Source organism: Melospiza georgiana, chromosome 5, assembly GCF_028018845.1.
Source record: "Melospiza georgiana isolate bMelGeo1 chromosome 5, bMelGeo1.pri, whole genome shotgun sequence".
In the NCBI taxonomy this organism is placed as follows: Eukaryota; Metazoa; Chordata; class Aves; order Passeriformes; family Passerellidae; genus Melospiza; species Melospiza georgiana.
Window position 1 is genome coordinate 57379693 of NC_080434.1, and position 13527 is coordinate 57393219.

The window sequence follows — 13527 nt, forward strand, 5'->3', positions numbered from 1 at the left end:
ATTTCAGTAGTTAGACAGACAGGTGGGAGAAAGTCCCCTCAAATAACAAGGTTACCTCTTAATGTCTTATAAATGAGCCATGTTATGGAAATGGATAGAGTTGTGAATTATCACCTTTAAAAGACTGTGATCCCATTTCAAAAACACTGGCAATAAGCATGAAGATGCAAAATTGTGTAAGCTCTCCCACAACATTTACACTTCAAAAAATAACCTAATCCATGCTCACTTTTAATATTCTACTTTAACTCAAGCCACATGACCAAGCATGTTGTGTCACCACTCCTGATCACAAAGGTGAAATGAAGATTCATTACATGTCAGGATTTAAACCAACAGTTTCAATATTAACAATAACATTTTCTTGAAACCAGTTCTTGTTACAAGCTAAGCACTAGACTGGCTGGTTCTGACTGACATTTTATCCATGTATTTAATTTATGTATAATAGACTGAATGAGTCAGCTGAACTGCACGTTTTTAAACGAGCAGCTTAAATCACAATCTTTAGCTCCAGCAAGACCAGTCAAATCAGCTTTGGGTGAAAGATAGTGACTACACAGTAGGACTGATTCTCCATTTATTTTGGGATTATTAAAAAAAAAGTTAAGTTACTTGATGTTTCCATGGAGAGTGGGTTGTTAATTTTATATTTCTACTTTTTTTCACAAATTCTCTGTCTTTGAATCCCAGCTCACCACAGTGGTCTTTCAGCACTTACAAACTTTTTCTTATGTTAATAGTGTTAATTTATCCCATCAGCCTTTTGAAACTAAGGAAAACATAGAGATGAAAGCAAAGAAGTCTCTGTCCAAAAAGAACTTGGGATCTTGATTAAAATATCCAAAGAGTGCCCTGGGAGAAATGGAATTCATAAGGGGAATAAGTGCTCGAAATGGTTGCATTCATAAGCAGCAACCAACTCCCACTCTCCATCTTACACTTTTTCTGAACACTTTTAAAAGTCTCTCTCCAAATCCACTAAAATTGAGACAATTTGGAGCAGGCCCTGAACATGCTTACTGCTACATGCAGCAAAATGGAGATCCACCTGTAAGAGCAGAGCTTTACCTCCAGCACCATCTCCTCTTTTGCTGTATAGGGTTCTGCTTTACTTTTCGTGAGTGTGTGCTCTTTTTCATCAGCATTGAAGCTTTCCAGAAGTCTTTGAGAATCATCTTTCTGAAATTCCAAGAGAAAACATAAAATGTAACACTTGAGATCAGGCAGGTTAACTGGAAACATCTTCCATGGCAGCCTGGATACATTCATGTCTCCATCATGAGAATTATTCCAGTATTAGTTGAAAATTTTGGAAAAATACACTCTAAAAATGGATGAAAATGTTACATATTCAGAAAGGAATAATTAAAATTAATGAACTTTTAAATTTGCCATTCCAGGAGTACAATTTTAATCTAAAAATGTTTTAAGAGGCCGTGAACCTGTCAAATCAATCCATCTGCTCTCAAAATGTCATACTACAGACTTGGGAGTCAACCTCATGGTCTGAGCTCAAACATCTCAATTACAGCAAGTTAACTAAAATTGTCTATAATAACCAGAAAAAGAGAATGCCAAGTATTATTTATCCCTGGCCACAAGACAAATTTCCTAAATGAAGCTTTATGTGTGTGGAAGTTCCTGTCAGGGAGAAGTAACTATCAGAAAATGTTCATCACCTTCCTTCCCCAAAAGCAGCCCATCACTTCACAAACACAAAAAGCCACAGGTAGGGACACAGATATTGTGTGGCAATGAAACCCCCTGCTACACATGATCTGCCCTACACACTACAGAGATCAGAAAACAACACTAATGTGCCTCCCTCCAAAGACAGCATTGCAAAGTTTTGGTTTTTTTTTTAGTGAAGCAAAAGATAGCAGCCACACTACATGGATGACTTTTTAAATTCTTTTTCAGGTTTTCAATCCACTGACTACTTTTGGATGTAGACTAATGATACAGCTGCAGTGACTATGCATGTTGCCCTCTTATGGAAAGGTTCACCTTAAATGATTTGGCCATTTGGTAGGTAAAGCAGTCCATTTGCCCAGAACACAGAGAACAGCCCAGCTTTGGAACACACTCAATCCTGTATGACTTGCCTCTGACACCTCTCTGCATCTTAGATGGTGCAATAATTCAGATTATATTTTTGGGTTAGCCTTTTAGATGTGCTGAAGTGCAGACGCTGGTTCCTAAAAATCTACTGATGAGAAAAGAACAGCAACAAATCTCCCTCAGCAATCTTGTAATTTATTTGTTACCACAGTAAAGAGCTCTTCTTAAAACTATCCCAGAGTATCCTATGTACAAACCAACAAATAAGAGAGTTATGCATCCTCCATGCATCCAAGTCCCACAGATTCAGGCTGTGATCTATAAAATAGTTGTAATTATTATAACTTAGGCTATAATTCGGGCTGAATGAGATTAACTGGGGCTGAGTGACAAATGTATTGGCTTACAGTGGTGCTTAAAGATGCTTCAGGCTCCAGGTACTTGCCCTGCTAACACACTAAGGATAATTTAGCTGCTTGGGATGGAACATACACTCAGGAAAGCTATCCCTGCTTTTACTTTGGATACAGAAGGCTGCAATATGTGCAGTTCAGCACCTGCTTGCTCCATAGCATTGCTGGGGCAGATAGTGGGAAGGAGGAACAGCCTAAGGTTGTCCTGTTCAACTGGGGAAATCAGACCCACAGGATGAAACCTTCCCACCCTGCAATGTGCTCTGTATGCACCAGCAAGCAGTTTATTTTTCCTTCAAAATAAATAACCCTTTTAGGGCAGCAGCATTGATTTTATTAGCATTTAAACATCTAAATGCATCTGAAGATCCAGACCAGGGAGAACTGACAGCTTCTATTCCCTATTGACATATATGGCATAAAGGATAAAAAGGAAAAAATTGCACATGACTACATTTGAGTTGGTAGTGGCAGTACAATAAAGATATACCCATTAAGGCATGGAAAATGAGGATTTGAATCAGAAGGGCTTGTACTTGCACAGGATGCATTGATCCAGCATTTGAAGTGCCTCCATTACTACACTAATGTCTGGCTTCAAACAGAACTTCAATCCTCCAACTTAAAAGCAGTTGGGAACTAGAGAGTTTGTCTCCTATGTCATGTTTAATGATGATCAACACCAGCAGATACACACATGCAGCAGAGCTGTTATAGCTGAGAAAAGGTGTGGTAATAAACCAAGCTGGACCAGACCCTGCACCTGCAGGCTGGCAGAACTCTGCAGAACTCCAAATCCCACTGCTGTGCCAACACCAACCACTGCTACATCCCGTCAGTCCAGCATGGCCTGGGTCTAAGTGGGATGGGAGAATAAAGCATAAATCAATAACAATTCTCAGAAAATATATCTGCCTGGTAGATGGGTGCCTGCCTGGTTTGGTGGGTGCATGCTGCCTCTACAATCTTCGAGTCCAAAGAAATGTTATGAAATAGATGGGAACCACAGTACTTAAAAGAGAACAGCAAGTATGTTATTAACAAAATCGCACACTTTAGAAAACCATGTTAGTTTGGCATCAAGCAAACCATCAGCAGTGCTCAGGGTCCTTTATTTCTTCAGGTATCTATGTGCATACTCTCAGTGCAAAGGTATTGCAGTGGGTTAGTACTAATACTCAGTGCTGTGTTGTAACATGAACTTTGGTAAAGTCTGTAAAATACTCTGGAAATAAAATTACTGGTTAGCGTTTATTTTCAATTATCTCACACAGCTTCTGCAAACCAGGTATATCTTCCATTATCCTCAAAAGCAACACTGCCTCTTACACGAAGCGACGGTTGCAAGAGGCAACTTGCAGGTCACAAATGTTAGAGATACAGGCCAGGGGGACAACACTCAGAACACTTCAACACTTTCACCGGCCTCCTTTTAGAGTTAGTCCACTTCTTTCAGCAACTTTTGAAAGGAAGTAGTGAAATCTTTTCCAGCAGAGGCGTGGCAGGAATTACGGGGCTCCGCACCCACGCCCGCTGCAGCGCGCACCGCGCCGCGCCGCGCCGCTCGCCCCGAGGCAGCCCCGGCTGTCCCGTGCAGCGGGCAAAGCCCTTCCCGGCTGTCCCGTGCAGCGGGCAAAGCCGGCAGGCGACTCCTCCCGGGCCCTCCACCCCTCAAACCTCGGCAAACCCCTCGTGCTCCCCGAGCCGTTCTCCCGCGCCCCGTCCCCGCCGGCCCCGCGTACCTCTCCTTCCCGGCGCGGCCCGAGCGCGCAGCGGCAGAGCAGGGCGGCGGCGGCGGCGCCCAGCAGCAGCCCCAGCAGCGCGGCGGGAGCCAGCAGCGCGGGCAGGGCCTGCAGCGAGTCCGCCCAGAACTGCAGCCCCACGGCCCGCAGGCAGCCCTCCACTGCCGCCATCGCACGGGCCCGGCCCGCGGCGAGGAGAGGGCCGGGCATGAGGGGAGGTCCCGCTGCTCGGGGGCCCTCTCCCCTCCGCCCTCGCCGCGGTGGGAGGAGACCGATGGCGGGTGGATGCAGCGGCTGAGGCCGGGCCTGATTCGGGGCAACGCCTGGAGAAATCTCCGCGGCGCCGTCCGCGCCCGCGGAGGGTCCGCCCGCTGCCATGGGGTGGCCGCTGGCCGGGCTGCTGCTGGCGCTGCTCCCCTCCGCGCCCGCTCAGCCCCTCGCAGCGGGCACCGGGCGGGGCCCGGCCCGGCAGCCCTGCGCTCGGACGGCGGCTGGGGTAAGCGCGGTGCCCGCGGTGCGCGGCTGTGAGCGGCCCCCGGCGCGGCGGGCGGTGCCGGGCTCCGGGCAGGCCGCGGGACGGTGCCGCAGACCCCGCGGCCGGGCCGTGCTCGGGAGCGGGACCCGGCCCGGCGGCGGCCGCTTCCCCGGCACTGCGGCTGGGAGAACGGCCCGGGAAGCTGCCGGGCACCGGCGTGGTGAGACAGCCGACAGGTTCTGGACAGGGTCCTCAGTACGCTGGAGAGGGTCCAGCAGAGGGCCACGGAAGCGATGGGGGGTGTGGGACATCTCTGTTACGAGAAGCGATTAGCGGAGCTGGGCCTGCTTATTCTATAGAAGAGAAAACTGAGAGGGGATCTCGTTAATGCACAGAAATATTTCATAGGTGGGCGTCAAGAGGATGGTGCCAGACTCTTTTCAGTGATAGCCGGGGACAAGACAAGGAGCAGTGCCCATAAAGTAAAACACAAGGAGTTTCACCTCAACATGAAGAACTTCTTTTCATTGACGGTGGCAGAGCATTGGGACAGCTGCCCAAAGAGGTCTTGGAGTCTCCCTCTCTGGACACATTGCAGACCCACCTGGAGGTGTCCCTGTCACCTGCCTTGGCAGGGGATTGGGCTGGATGATCTCCAGAGTTCCCTTCCAACCCTAATGATGCTGTGTCTGTGCTTTGCTGTGCTTCTGAGCAGAGCCCCTTGGTGTTTATCTAGTCACAGCACCTCGGCTCTGTAGTGTCAGTCTCCAGTGAGGAGTGCAGTAGCTTTTAGGATGGAGCTTTTATGTTCATTCTTTCTCCTTATCTAGGTTTGTGTCTGTCAAGCCATCTCAAAATGTGTTGACATTGTTATCTTTTGCCCTTACTGTACAGTGGGGATTAGAGTGAGTTACAAATGTAGTTTGTTGGTAGGATTACAGAAAGACTAATAAACAGGAAATAGTATTGCAGGAAAACAAACAAACAAAACCCTCCCAAACCCAGGACCTTCCCCAAAACCAACAAACAGCACACCAAATTACTTTACCAGAGGAACACAATGAAGAAAATTGCCCCTAACATGCTGTGCTGTAACCGTGGTGTTGACATAAGTCAGTATTTAACATTTGTGTGAGTATTTACATTACTCATGAGTAATGTAAGTACATGAGTATTTACATTACTCATATGCAGTGCTTGGTAGCAAACAGAAACAGTGAATGTGGCTGATGTCATGAGGCTGAGTTAGATCCCTGTTGATTATCCCTACCTCTCTATTAGCTCCTGCAAGGAAGAATCTTTGATAAACAAGAACTTGCTTGTATGACTACTACATCTTGATCAAAACACTGGGCAACAAAACTCCTTAAAAACATTGGTTTCTTCTACTGATGTTTTGAGTGGTGATTTCTATCGCAGTGTCTAGGCACAGGCAGGAGGCTGTCACAGATTGCCTTGCAAGCTGCAATTTTAGCATGTGGCCCCTTTGAAAGGCTCTGTGGAGTTCTCTGGAGGAAAAATGAGTGTAATGTCATTGGGCTTGATATCTCATATTGACACATTCCTGCTGCCTCCTAGTGATCAGATTTTCCTGTGTCCTCAAATAGGCCTGTGAAAAGGGCAAAGAAAGATTATTTAATGAAAGCAAACTAATAGCCAGCCCAGCTCCACTATTGTGCAGGGACTCATCCTGATAATATGGAGTGTAAGTACAATTTGAGCCCCAAGTGTGCATATCCACACTGGGCAGCAGAGCCTCATACTGCTTAACAAGCTGTGGGAGAACTCTAGAGCCAAGCTGTGTCTCTTATAGTTAATTTTGGAGACACTCGAGCTTTGTAGGATAGGCTTCTGTGTAATTGTGTAATTGAAGTATAAATTCAGCATAAAAGTTCAATAATAGATATTTATGAAAAGTGCTTTTTTAATAATTGCTCTCTTCCAGGTTTTTGAACATAATCTGTGGCTTCAGAAAGAGATGGGATGCCTAGGAATGGCAGGTATGCAACTGTTTCCTCTCTCTTTTCAGCATTGTGGGGTCCCAGGACTCACAGGTCACGTGTGTGAAGGTGACTGGGGGCCTGGAACTGCACCCTGGTGGCCTGCTGACACCAGTGGGACTGTCAGTCTTGAGCTACAGGAGAGTGTTTGCACAGAAGTTAGGAACAAGGGTGCTTTAGGTTCCCTAAATGGATTATCTAGAATGAAGCCCTTGTGAAGATGCTTCATTTCATACCCTGCTCTGAATAATTTTCAGGAGGAGCCCTTTTTCAGTATTAAACATAGTGCTATAGGGGAGCACCCTCTGATGTCCAGAGTTCCCAGGTTTGTGAAAAACCCAAACTACTTAAAGCTGATCAAGATGTTCAGAAGCTAGCTTAACCCTTGTGCATTTACCAGCAGTGTTGCAATGCCTGTTCTTGAAGCTATTTTTATAGACCTCTGGAACTGCAATGGCTGGACCACTTTGTCCTGGACCAAAGACTGATTGTTAAAGACTGTTAGATGTTGTTGGTTAGAGACTGATATATGTAGTGGGTTTAGAGGTACTGCTGGGATGCTGGTAAATCTTCACAGCAGATAACAAGTATTCTTGTCAGTGATCTCAGGTGTGGTCAGTGTCTCCAGTGGTAGTTGCCTAATCTAATTGAAACTTAGAGTAAGTCACTTTTAGCTTGGTGTAGCTGCATCTGAGGGCTGACTGCCACAGGCTCTTTATGTAAATTTGAGAAAAACACTGTTTCTCTGAATCTGTTCTTTAATTTCTATGTATGTATTATAAATAGTGTTCTACTTCACCTGAGCATGGTAGAGATGAGTATATCCTGAAAGGTTGGGATGTCCTCATATAGCACATTAACAGGGTAACACTGGGTTAAATAAACCTATCCATCACTATGGTTCCCCAAGAGATTATTTCATGACATGTGTTTGCCTTGAAATTACATGCTTTGAAGCAGTTATCAAGTGAGATACCTCTAATTTCTCTGCCCTGTGCCATGGCTAATTCACAAATGAGTTTATTAATTTAAATATGAAAGCAAGTAATTCAGATTTGCTGAGCTTGTTTTTTCCCAGTGTTTATTCAATGTCATCTTTACTGTGTGCATCCTGCTTTGTGATGGATTGCAAATTATTCATGTAGATCCACCAAGAGAGGAAATGAGTATGGTTTTATACTTAAGAAAAACCTTCTAGCCCTAAAAAAAAAAGGAGGATTTTGATATGCAGTATCATTTTGTTAATAGTTAAAACAGTGTGGCCAGCAGGATGAAAGAACTGGTATCCCTTTGAACTGGACACTGGGGAGGCTGCACCTCAAATCTTGTCTTCAGCCAGCAAGAAAGACATTAAAATACTGGTGTGTATCTAGAGGAAGGCAACAAAGTTGGTGAAGGCTCTGGAGAATGAGTCTTAAGGGGAGCAGCTGGGGAAGCTGGGGTTGATGAACCTGGAGAGGAGCCTCGGGGGGGACCCTCTCACTTTCTGTACTGCCTGAAAGGGGGTTGTAGTGAAGTGGGGATCAGCCTCTTCTCTCAGGTGACAGGTGACAGGATGAGACAAAACGGCCTCAGGTTGTGCCAGAGGAGATTTAGTTTGGATATTAGGAGAAATGCCTTCATGGGAAGGGTTACCAGGCATTGGAAAAGGCTGCCCAAGGAAGTTGGGTTGGGTCGCTGTGCCATACCTAGAGGCATTTAAAAGATGTGTGCTTTGAGACATGGTCTACTGGTGAACTTCACAGTGCTAGGTTTGCAATTGGACTTAATCTCAAGAGTAATTTCCAAACTCAATTATTGTGATTCTGTGAAATTCTGGCATTTTGTTAGTAGGTAAATATATATGTTAAACGAGTGCTACATGCACTGAATTATATGCTTGATTTTATAACTGAAAACTGTCCCATTCTAGTAAATATAAATTTTTCATATATTTAAGACTTAAGATTTTAGTGATTTGCCTAATCAGAGTATTACACTCTAGGTTTTACTGAAGAAGTACTTGATGAAAGCTAAGAGATGCATAAAACCTTTGTCATTGAGACAGGCAGTGTGCTGAAGTGTGAAATGGTTTGTGATGGCACACTGATCTCAGTGTTTCTTTTGGAAGCTTTTTTGAGTTGTTTCTGCATAAGATGAGAAAAGACAACCCCAGAATATTCCTGTGACTGAGGAACACAGTGGATTTTTCAGAGCTATATTTGAGTCTGCTCTGATTTATTCAAAACAGACCTGGAAAGTAGATTTGTTTTTTCTTGTTGATGCCCGTAGTTTCTTTGACATTGTAACAAGAAAAGCTAATGGCAACATTCAAAACTGAATACCGTAAATTGCTACCTTTGCCTGTTCATTGTTGTGTGTAATTGAAAGGACTTCAAATTGGATCTTGTATCCTGGATGGTTTTCAAGACAGGGAGTAATTTAGAACAACAACAACAAAAATATAGCAAGTGAGTATATTTAACTCCTGTCTTACCCACTGAAATAAAGCAAAATTGTTCAAAGCTTTGATGATAAATTTGTGGTGGGTAAGCAAGTGAGACTCTGGAATCTGAATTGAAATATTTAGCCCTTGAGAAACATAAATTAGAATTAATGTCTTAGTTAAATTGTTGGGCTTTTTTTCTCATTTTTAATTCTGAACTTGAAATTTCACAAACTTGTCAGTGTCTTTGCTTTCCTCCTGTAATTTGGCATTCTACTGCTTAGAATGGGCTGTAAAGGTATAGAAGCCTTAAGGATATACTGGAGTTTTTGATGTAAACCTATTGTAAGATGATTTTGATTTTCTCTTATCCTATCTAATTGCTGTAGCCAGGAGTAACCTTCAGCTTAACTTCTGTTGTGATGTTGTGTGTGCAGTTCTGAAGGTGGGTGGTCAATGCCACTGACAAGTTCAGGACAGCCCCCTGAGTCCAGTGGTCAAGGCTTCTGCTGTGCCAGGTCCATGTCCTTACACAGAACTAATTTCAGAGTAAAGAACAGTGTGCTGTCCACAATCAGGGGAAAAAACCTTTTCTTACAACACCCATCCTTCTACCCCCAGTCTGTATGAACACAGATCCACTTCCATCACATCCTCTACACTGCAGGTGCCTTTTGTACAAGGTTGGATCCTCAGTATTTGCACTCCCTGAGCATCAAGTGAGTGCAGTGAGGGCTGGCAGTGGGTGCTCTCCTTCCTAAGTGTATTGCCTGTGCCTTGAGTGGCAGCTGGAAGCCCAGAAGAGCCATATTGCCCAGAAGGCAATAGTGCACAGAGCTGGAGTGGCAAGTAGCAACCTAGGGAGAACAGCAAAGAAAATTGAACATTAAGTAGCAGAGGCTGCTCTGATCAACTGTGCATTTGTTATTTCATATGGTGGTGGAATGCTCACGTGGGGAACTGAGTGAATCCTGCGGGAATGTGAGAGGTAAAATGTTACACCAGCATTCCAGCTGTTGCAGCTATATTAATATGTTTTTTGTGTTTTCATTTTGAAATTCAATTCAAGGTCTACCTAAGACAGGGTTCTGATCTATCCACTTATATTGGGTTTATGTAGAATTAAATAATGGGAAAACATTTTATTAATGTGCTAATTAAAAGTAAGATAAAATATTTAACAGCTTGATGATGCCTTGTAAAACAGGGGAATTTTTAATTTAAAAAAAAACCCAGAAAATTGTTCTTAAAGATTGTGATATTGTCTCACAGCTCAAAAGAAAGTGAAATTCCTGTCTTTCTTTGATGAACTGTTTGATTTGGCATCTTTGGAGATGTTTACAGGAAAGCCCCAGTTGAAGCCCCATGCTCTGGTAGTTTGCTTGCTGGGAAATGTTTTTGCCTGAGGCACTGTAGTCAGGGAGTGCCTGGTGGCAGCCTGGCCAGCCCAGCTGAGAGGCGCTGCTTGGTGCAAAGCTGAAACTGTTCCCCCGCGTTGCAGAGATTTTCTTCCAAAAAGGGGTGGGAATAGTTGCCATTTAGAAACCAATGAAAATTATGACCTTGCAGCCTGATAATGGCTTTTCCGAAAACAGCCAGAAAATTATGAAGATTGAAGCTGTAGGAAGAAAAGAGTGGAAGGAACTAAGAGACCTCAGAGTCACTGTCAGCACTGGGATGCATCTCTGAAAGGGCAGTGTTGATGGCACCGTGGAAACAAATTGCACCTCTGAGCAGCTTCCAAAAGAAAGCCCAATGCCTTTCAGTGAAAGGGTTCAGCAGTCAAATGTTAGTATTTTCCCAAGTCTGATTAATCTATTTGTTAAAAAAAAAAAAAAAACAACAAACGTTTCAGAACAGAAATCTAGAATGTATGTGAAGAAGACAGAATGTATTATGCCTGTACCATCCTTTCTCACATAGAGTCTAGCTTTTCAAGCATCCAGCAGACATCTACAATCCTACATCTACAATAGGAACTTACCTGAAAGGAGACAGAATGTGAATTGATAAATACAATTATGTTGGCTGATGTTGAATATGCAGCAAGTTATGTGGCAAAGCAGTTAAGTTCTTGTAGATTAGCTGTTCCAGTGACAGTTAAATATCTGTGGATCAGAAAAAACTTATTTAATTGACAGTCAATACTTGAAACAAGAATGCCACAGAAAAGTGCAGCTTTACTGACAGTGGATCTAGAGTATTGTAGAACAGACTATAATGTTAAAAATTAATAGACAGCATGAGAAAAATTCTAGAGAAAAGCAGTGGCACAAGTTGCTGTATGGACATGCGTCATACTGGGTGAATCTGTTTAAGCAAAACCTTCCACTGGGAATATACAAGTGGATTTGCAGAAACATCCCTGTCATCATCATCAATGTTGAGCTGCTTAACATAAAAAGTTCAACTACTTCAGCTACTGATGATGGAGCAGCTAAATAACATGCTGGAGACTTCTGCTGGGAGCGGGGAACATTATCTTGGGATTGTAAGTGGTGGCAAAGCACGACTTGAAAACAGACTCATCTGTGTAATTAGTAACACAGAGATTCATTCCCAGTCAGGGAACATGATCAGTTAATTAAATTGGTTACTGTGGATTTGATACTCTTTAGAGGGAGAGTGTCAGGCTTTGCTGTCACATCTAGAGTGCAGCTGGGTGTGCTCATGGAAATGTTATACTACACAGGACACAAGGTCAAAAGATACCCTATGAAGCAATAGCACGCTTCTTATTGGCTGACGACCCTTATCCCAAATTCAGAAGTAAATGAACTGCAAAACAAGAAGAACCTTAAAGGTAGTAGCTGCTCAACAGAATTAATACATTTTTGTCACTTTGACTTACAAAGCCCTACAAAGAAGCTCATTCAGGGTTTCTGTTTATGGTAAAGGAAAGTTCCTGTAGTCAAGAAAACAAAAGGAGAATTGGTGCCCTCCTTCATAGGAATGGGGTGACAGTTGCATTAATATATGAGAGACACAGCATATATAAAATTAATCTTTTTCGGTGTGTGAATATATTTTTATAAAACTGCAAAGAGGCTTGATTCAGTAGTCAGAAACAGGTTTAAAACCACTGGAGGTGAGATACAATATATTTGGATCTGCTGGGGAGTGTCATGGCTAGATGAGCTCAAATTCATATCTAGCAGATTTGTACTGCACTGAAAATTCAGCACCGGTTTCATTCTGAGTGATTTGCAGCATTGCTTAGTCTTGAAATTGAAATAAGCCATGCATGACTGTCTTTAAAAAATTCCAACCCCAAAGATATGTGGACATTTGTTATAATTCTACATGTTCCTGTTCTCACCAAGTTTGCCATGTTGTTTTTAAAGTCCCCAAATTAGTCCAAATCTGTCACATTGTTTAACAGTGGTTTAAATACTTAAGTAAAACTTAGAGAAGTGAATTAAAACTGGTCATAAAATATAGACACCAACTTTCCCTGGCCAATATATTCACAATTTTGTCAAGTATACTCCCTTCCAAACAAACATTGGGAAGACAGGAAAACTTCCCAAGTGCTTGTCCACCTGGGTTTTGTAAGCAACAGGATTGCATCTCATTCATTCTGTTAACAGAATTATTTTTAGTGATTCGTGTGCATTGATGCTTTAAGGCTCATTTTGAGGGTCCATTTCTGAATGCTCTGTCCATGCTTTTCTATTTGCAACTAATTGTATTTCCCTATATTGTTCTTCTTATAGAGCAGTGGCTTTTCAGAAAAACTGCTGCTACTCATATTGGTGAGATTTTAGTGTCTTCAGCTTTTCATATTTTATTAATATGTAATAGGCTTTTTCATAGAAAAGTAATTTCAAAATATTACTTGCCTTTTTAATGGGAGTTTTTGTTCATTTTAATGTATATTGCTGAAAATTAATTTAAAAATAAGTAATAAATGAGAATAATATTAAGCAAAAAATGAAAAAAATAACTTATTTGAACATAGGCAACCAGCTATCATTTTAAATTTTCATAACATATTTCTCTTAATTCAGCAGCTTTACCTTTTGGCAATTTAACATATTAAATTATTTATTTTTAGTATAAGCTTATTTTATTAATGTCATAAGTGCTTTACTCTCTTAGATCAAAGTGATATGATTTCAAAACTATGCCTGTTACTTTGTGTAATATCACTGACTAATCTTTCATAAAAATTTAAGAGTATAAGCTAGCATTTATATTGCTTATTACTAAATTTATGAGCATTTGATTTGATGGCACTTCAACTGAAATGTAACTGAGACCCATCTTCAGCTGAGAAGTGTATGAATGTGTATTGGCAAGGTCAATGCTTAATTGGAAGACTGCATTTTTAAAGCAGAACACCTTTAGCACTGATGCCCCTCACACTGTGGATTATTTGAATTCTTTATGCTTTGCTGAAAGTTTG

The 13527-nt window shown here is 42.4% G+C and overlaps 2 protein-coding genes across 2 annotated transcripts in view; one reads left to right on the forward strand and one right to left on the reverse strand.

Moving 5' to 3' along the window:
- Positions 1-4390, reverse strand: part of EVC (EvC ciliary complex subunit 1) — a 49672-nt gene extending 45282 nt beyond the window's left edge. Inside the window, exons 1-2 of the mRNA XM_058024356.1 lie at positions 4220-4390; positions 1072-1182 (exon numbers count right to left, since the gene is read on the reverse strand). Coding sequence (XP_057880339.1) covers positions 1072-1182; positions 4220-4390 — 282 coding nt within the window. The remainder of the gene's footprint in view (positions 1-1071; positions 1183-4219) is intronic.
- A 205-nt stretch (positions 4391-4595) lies between these two features.
- Positions 4596-13527, forward strand: part of EVC2 (EvC ciliary complex subunit 2) — a 61252-nt gene continuing 52320 nt past the window's right edge. The window contains exons 1-2 of the mRNA XM_058024812.1: positions 4596-4715; positions 6640-6694. Coding sequence (XP_057880795.1) covers positions 4596-4715; positions 6640-6694 — 175 coding nt within the window. The remainder of the gene's footprint in view (positions 4716-6639; positions 6695-13527) is intronic.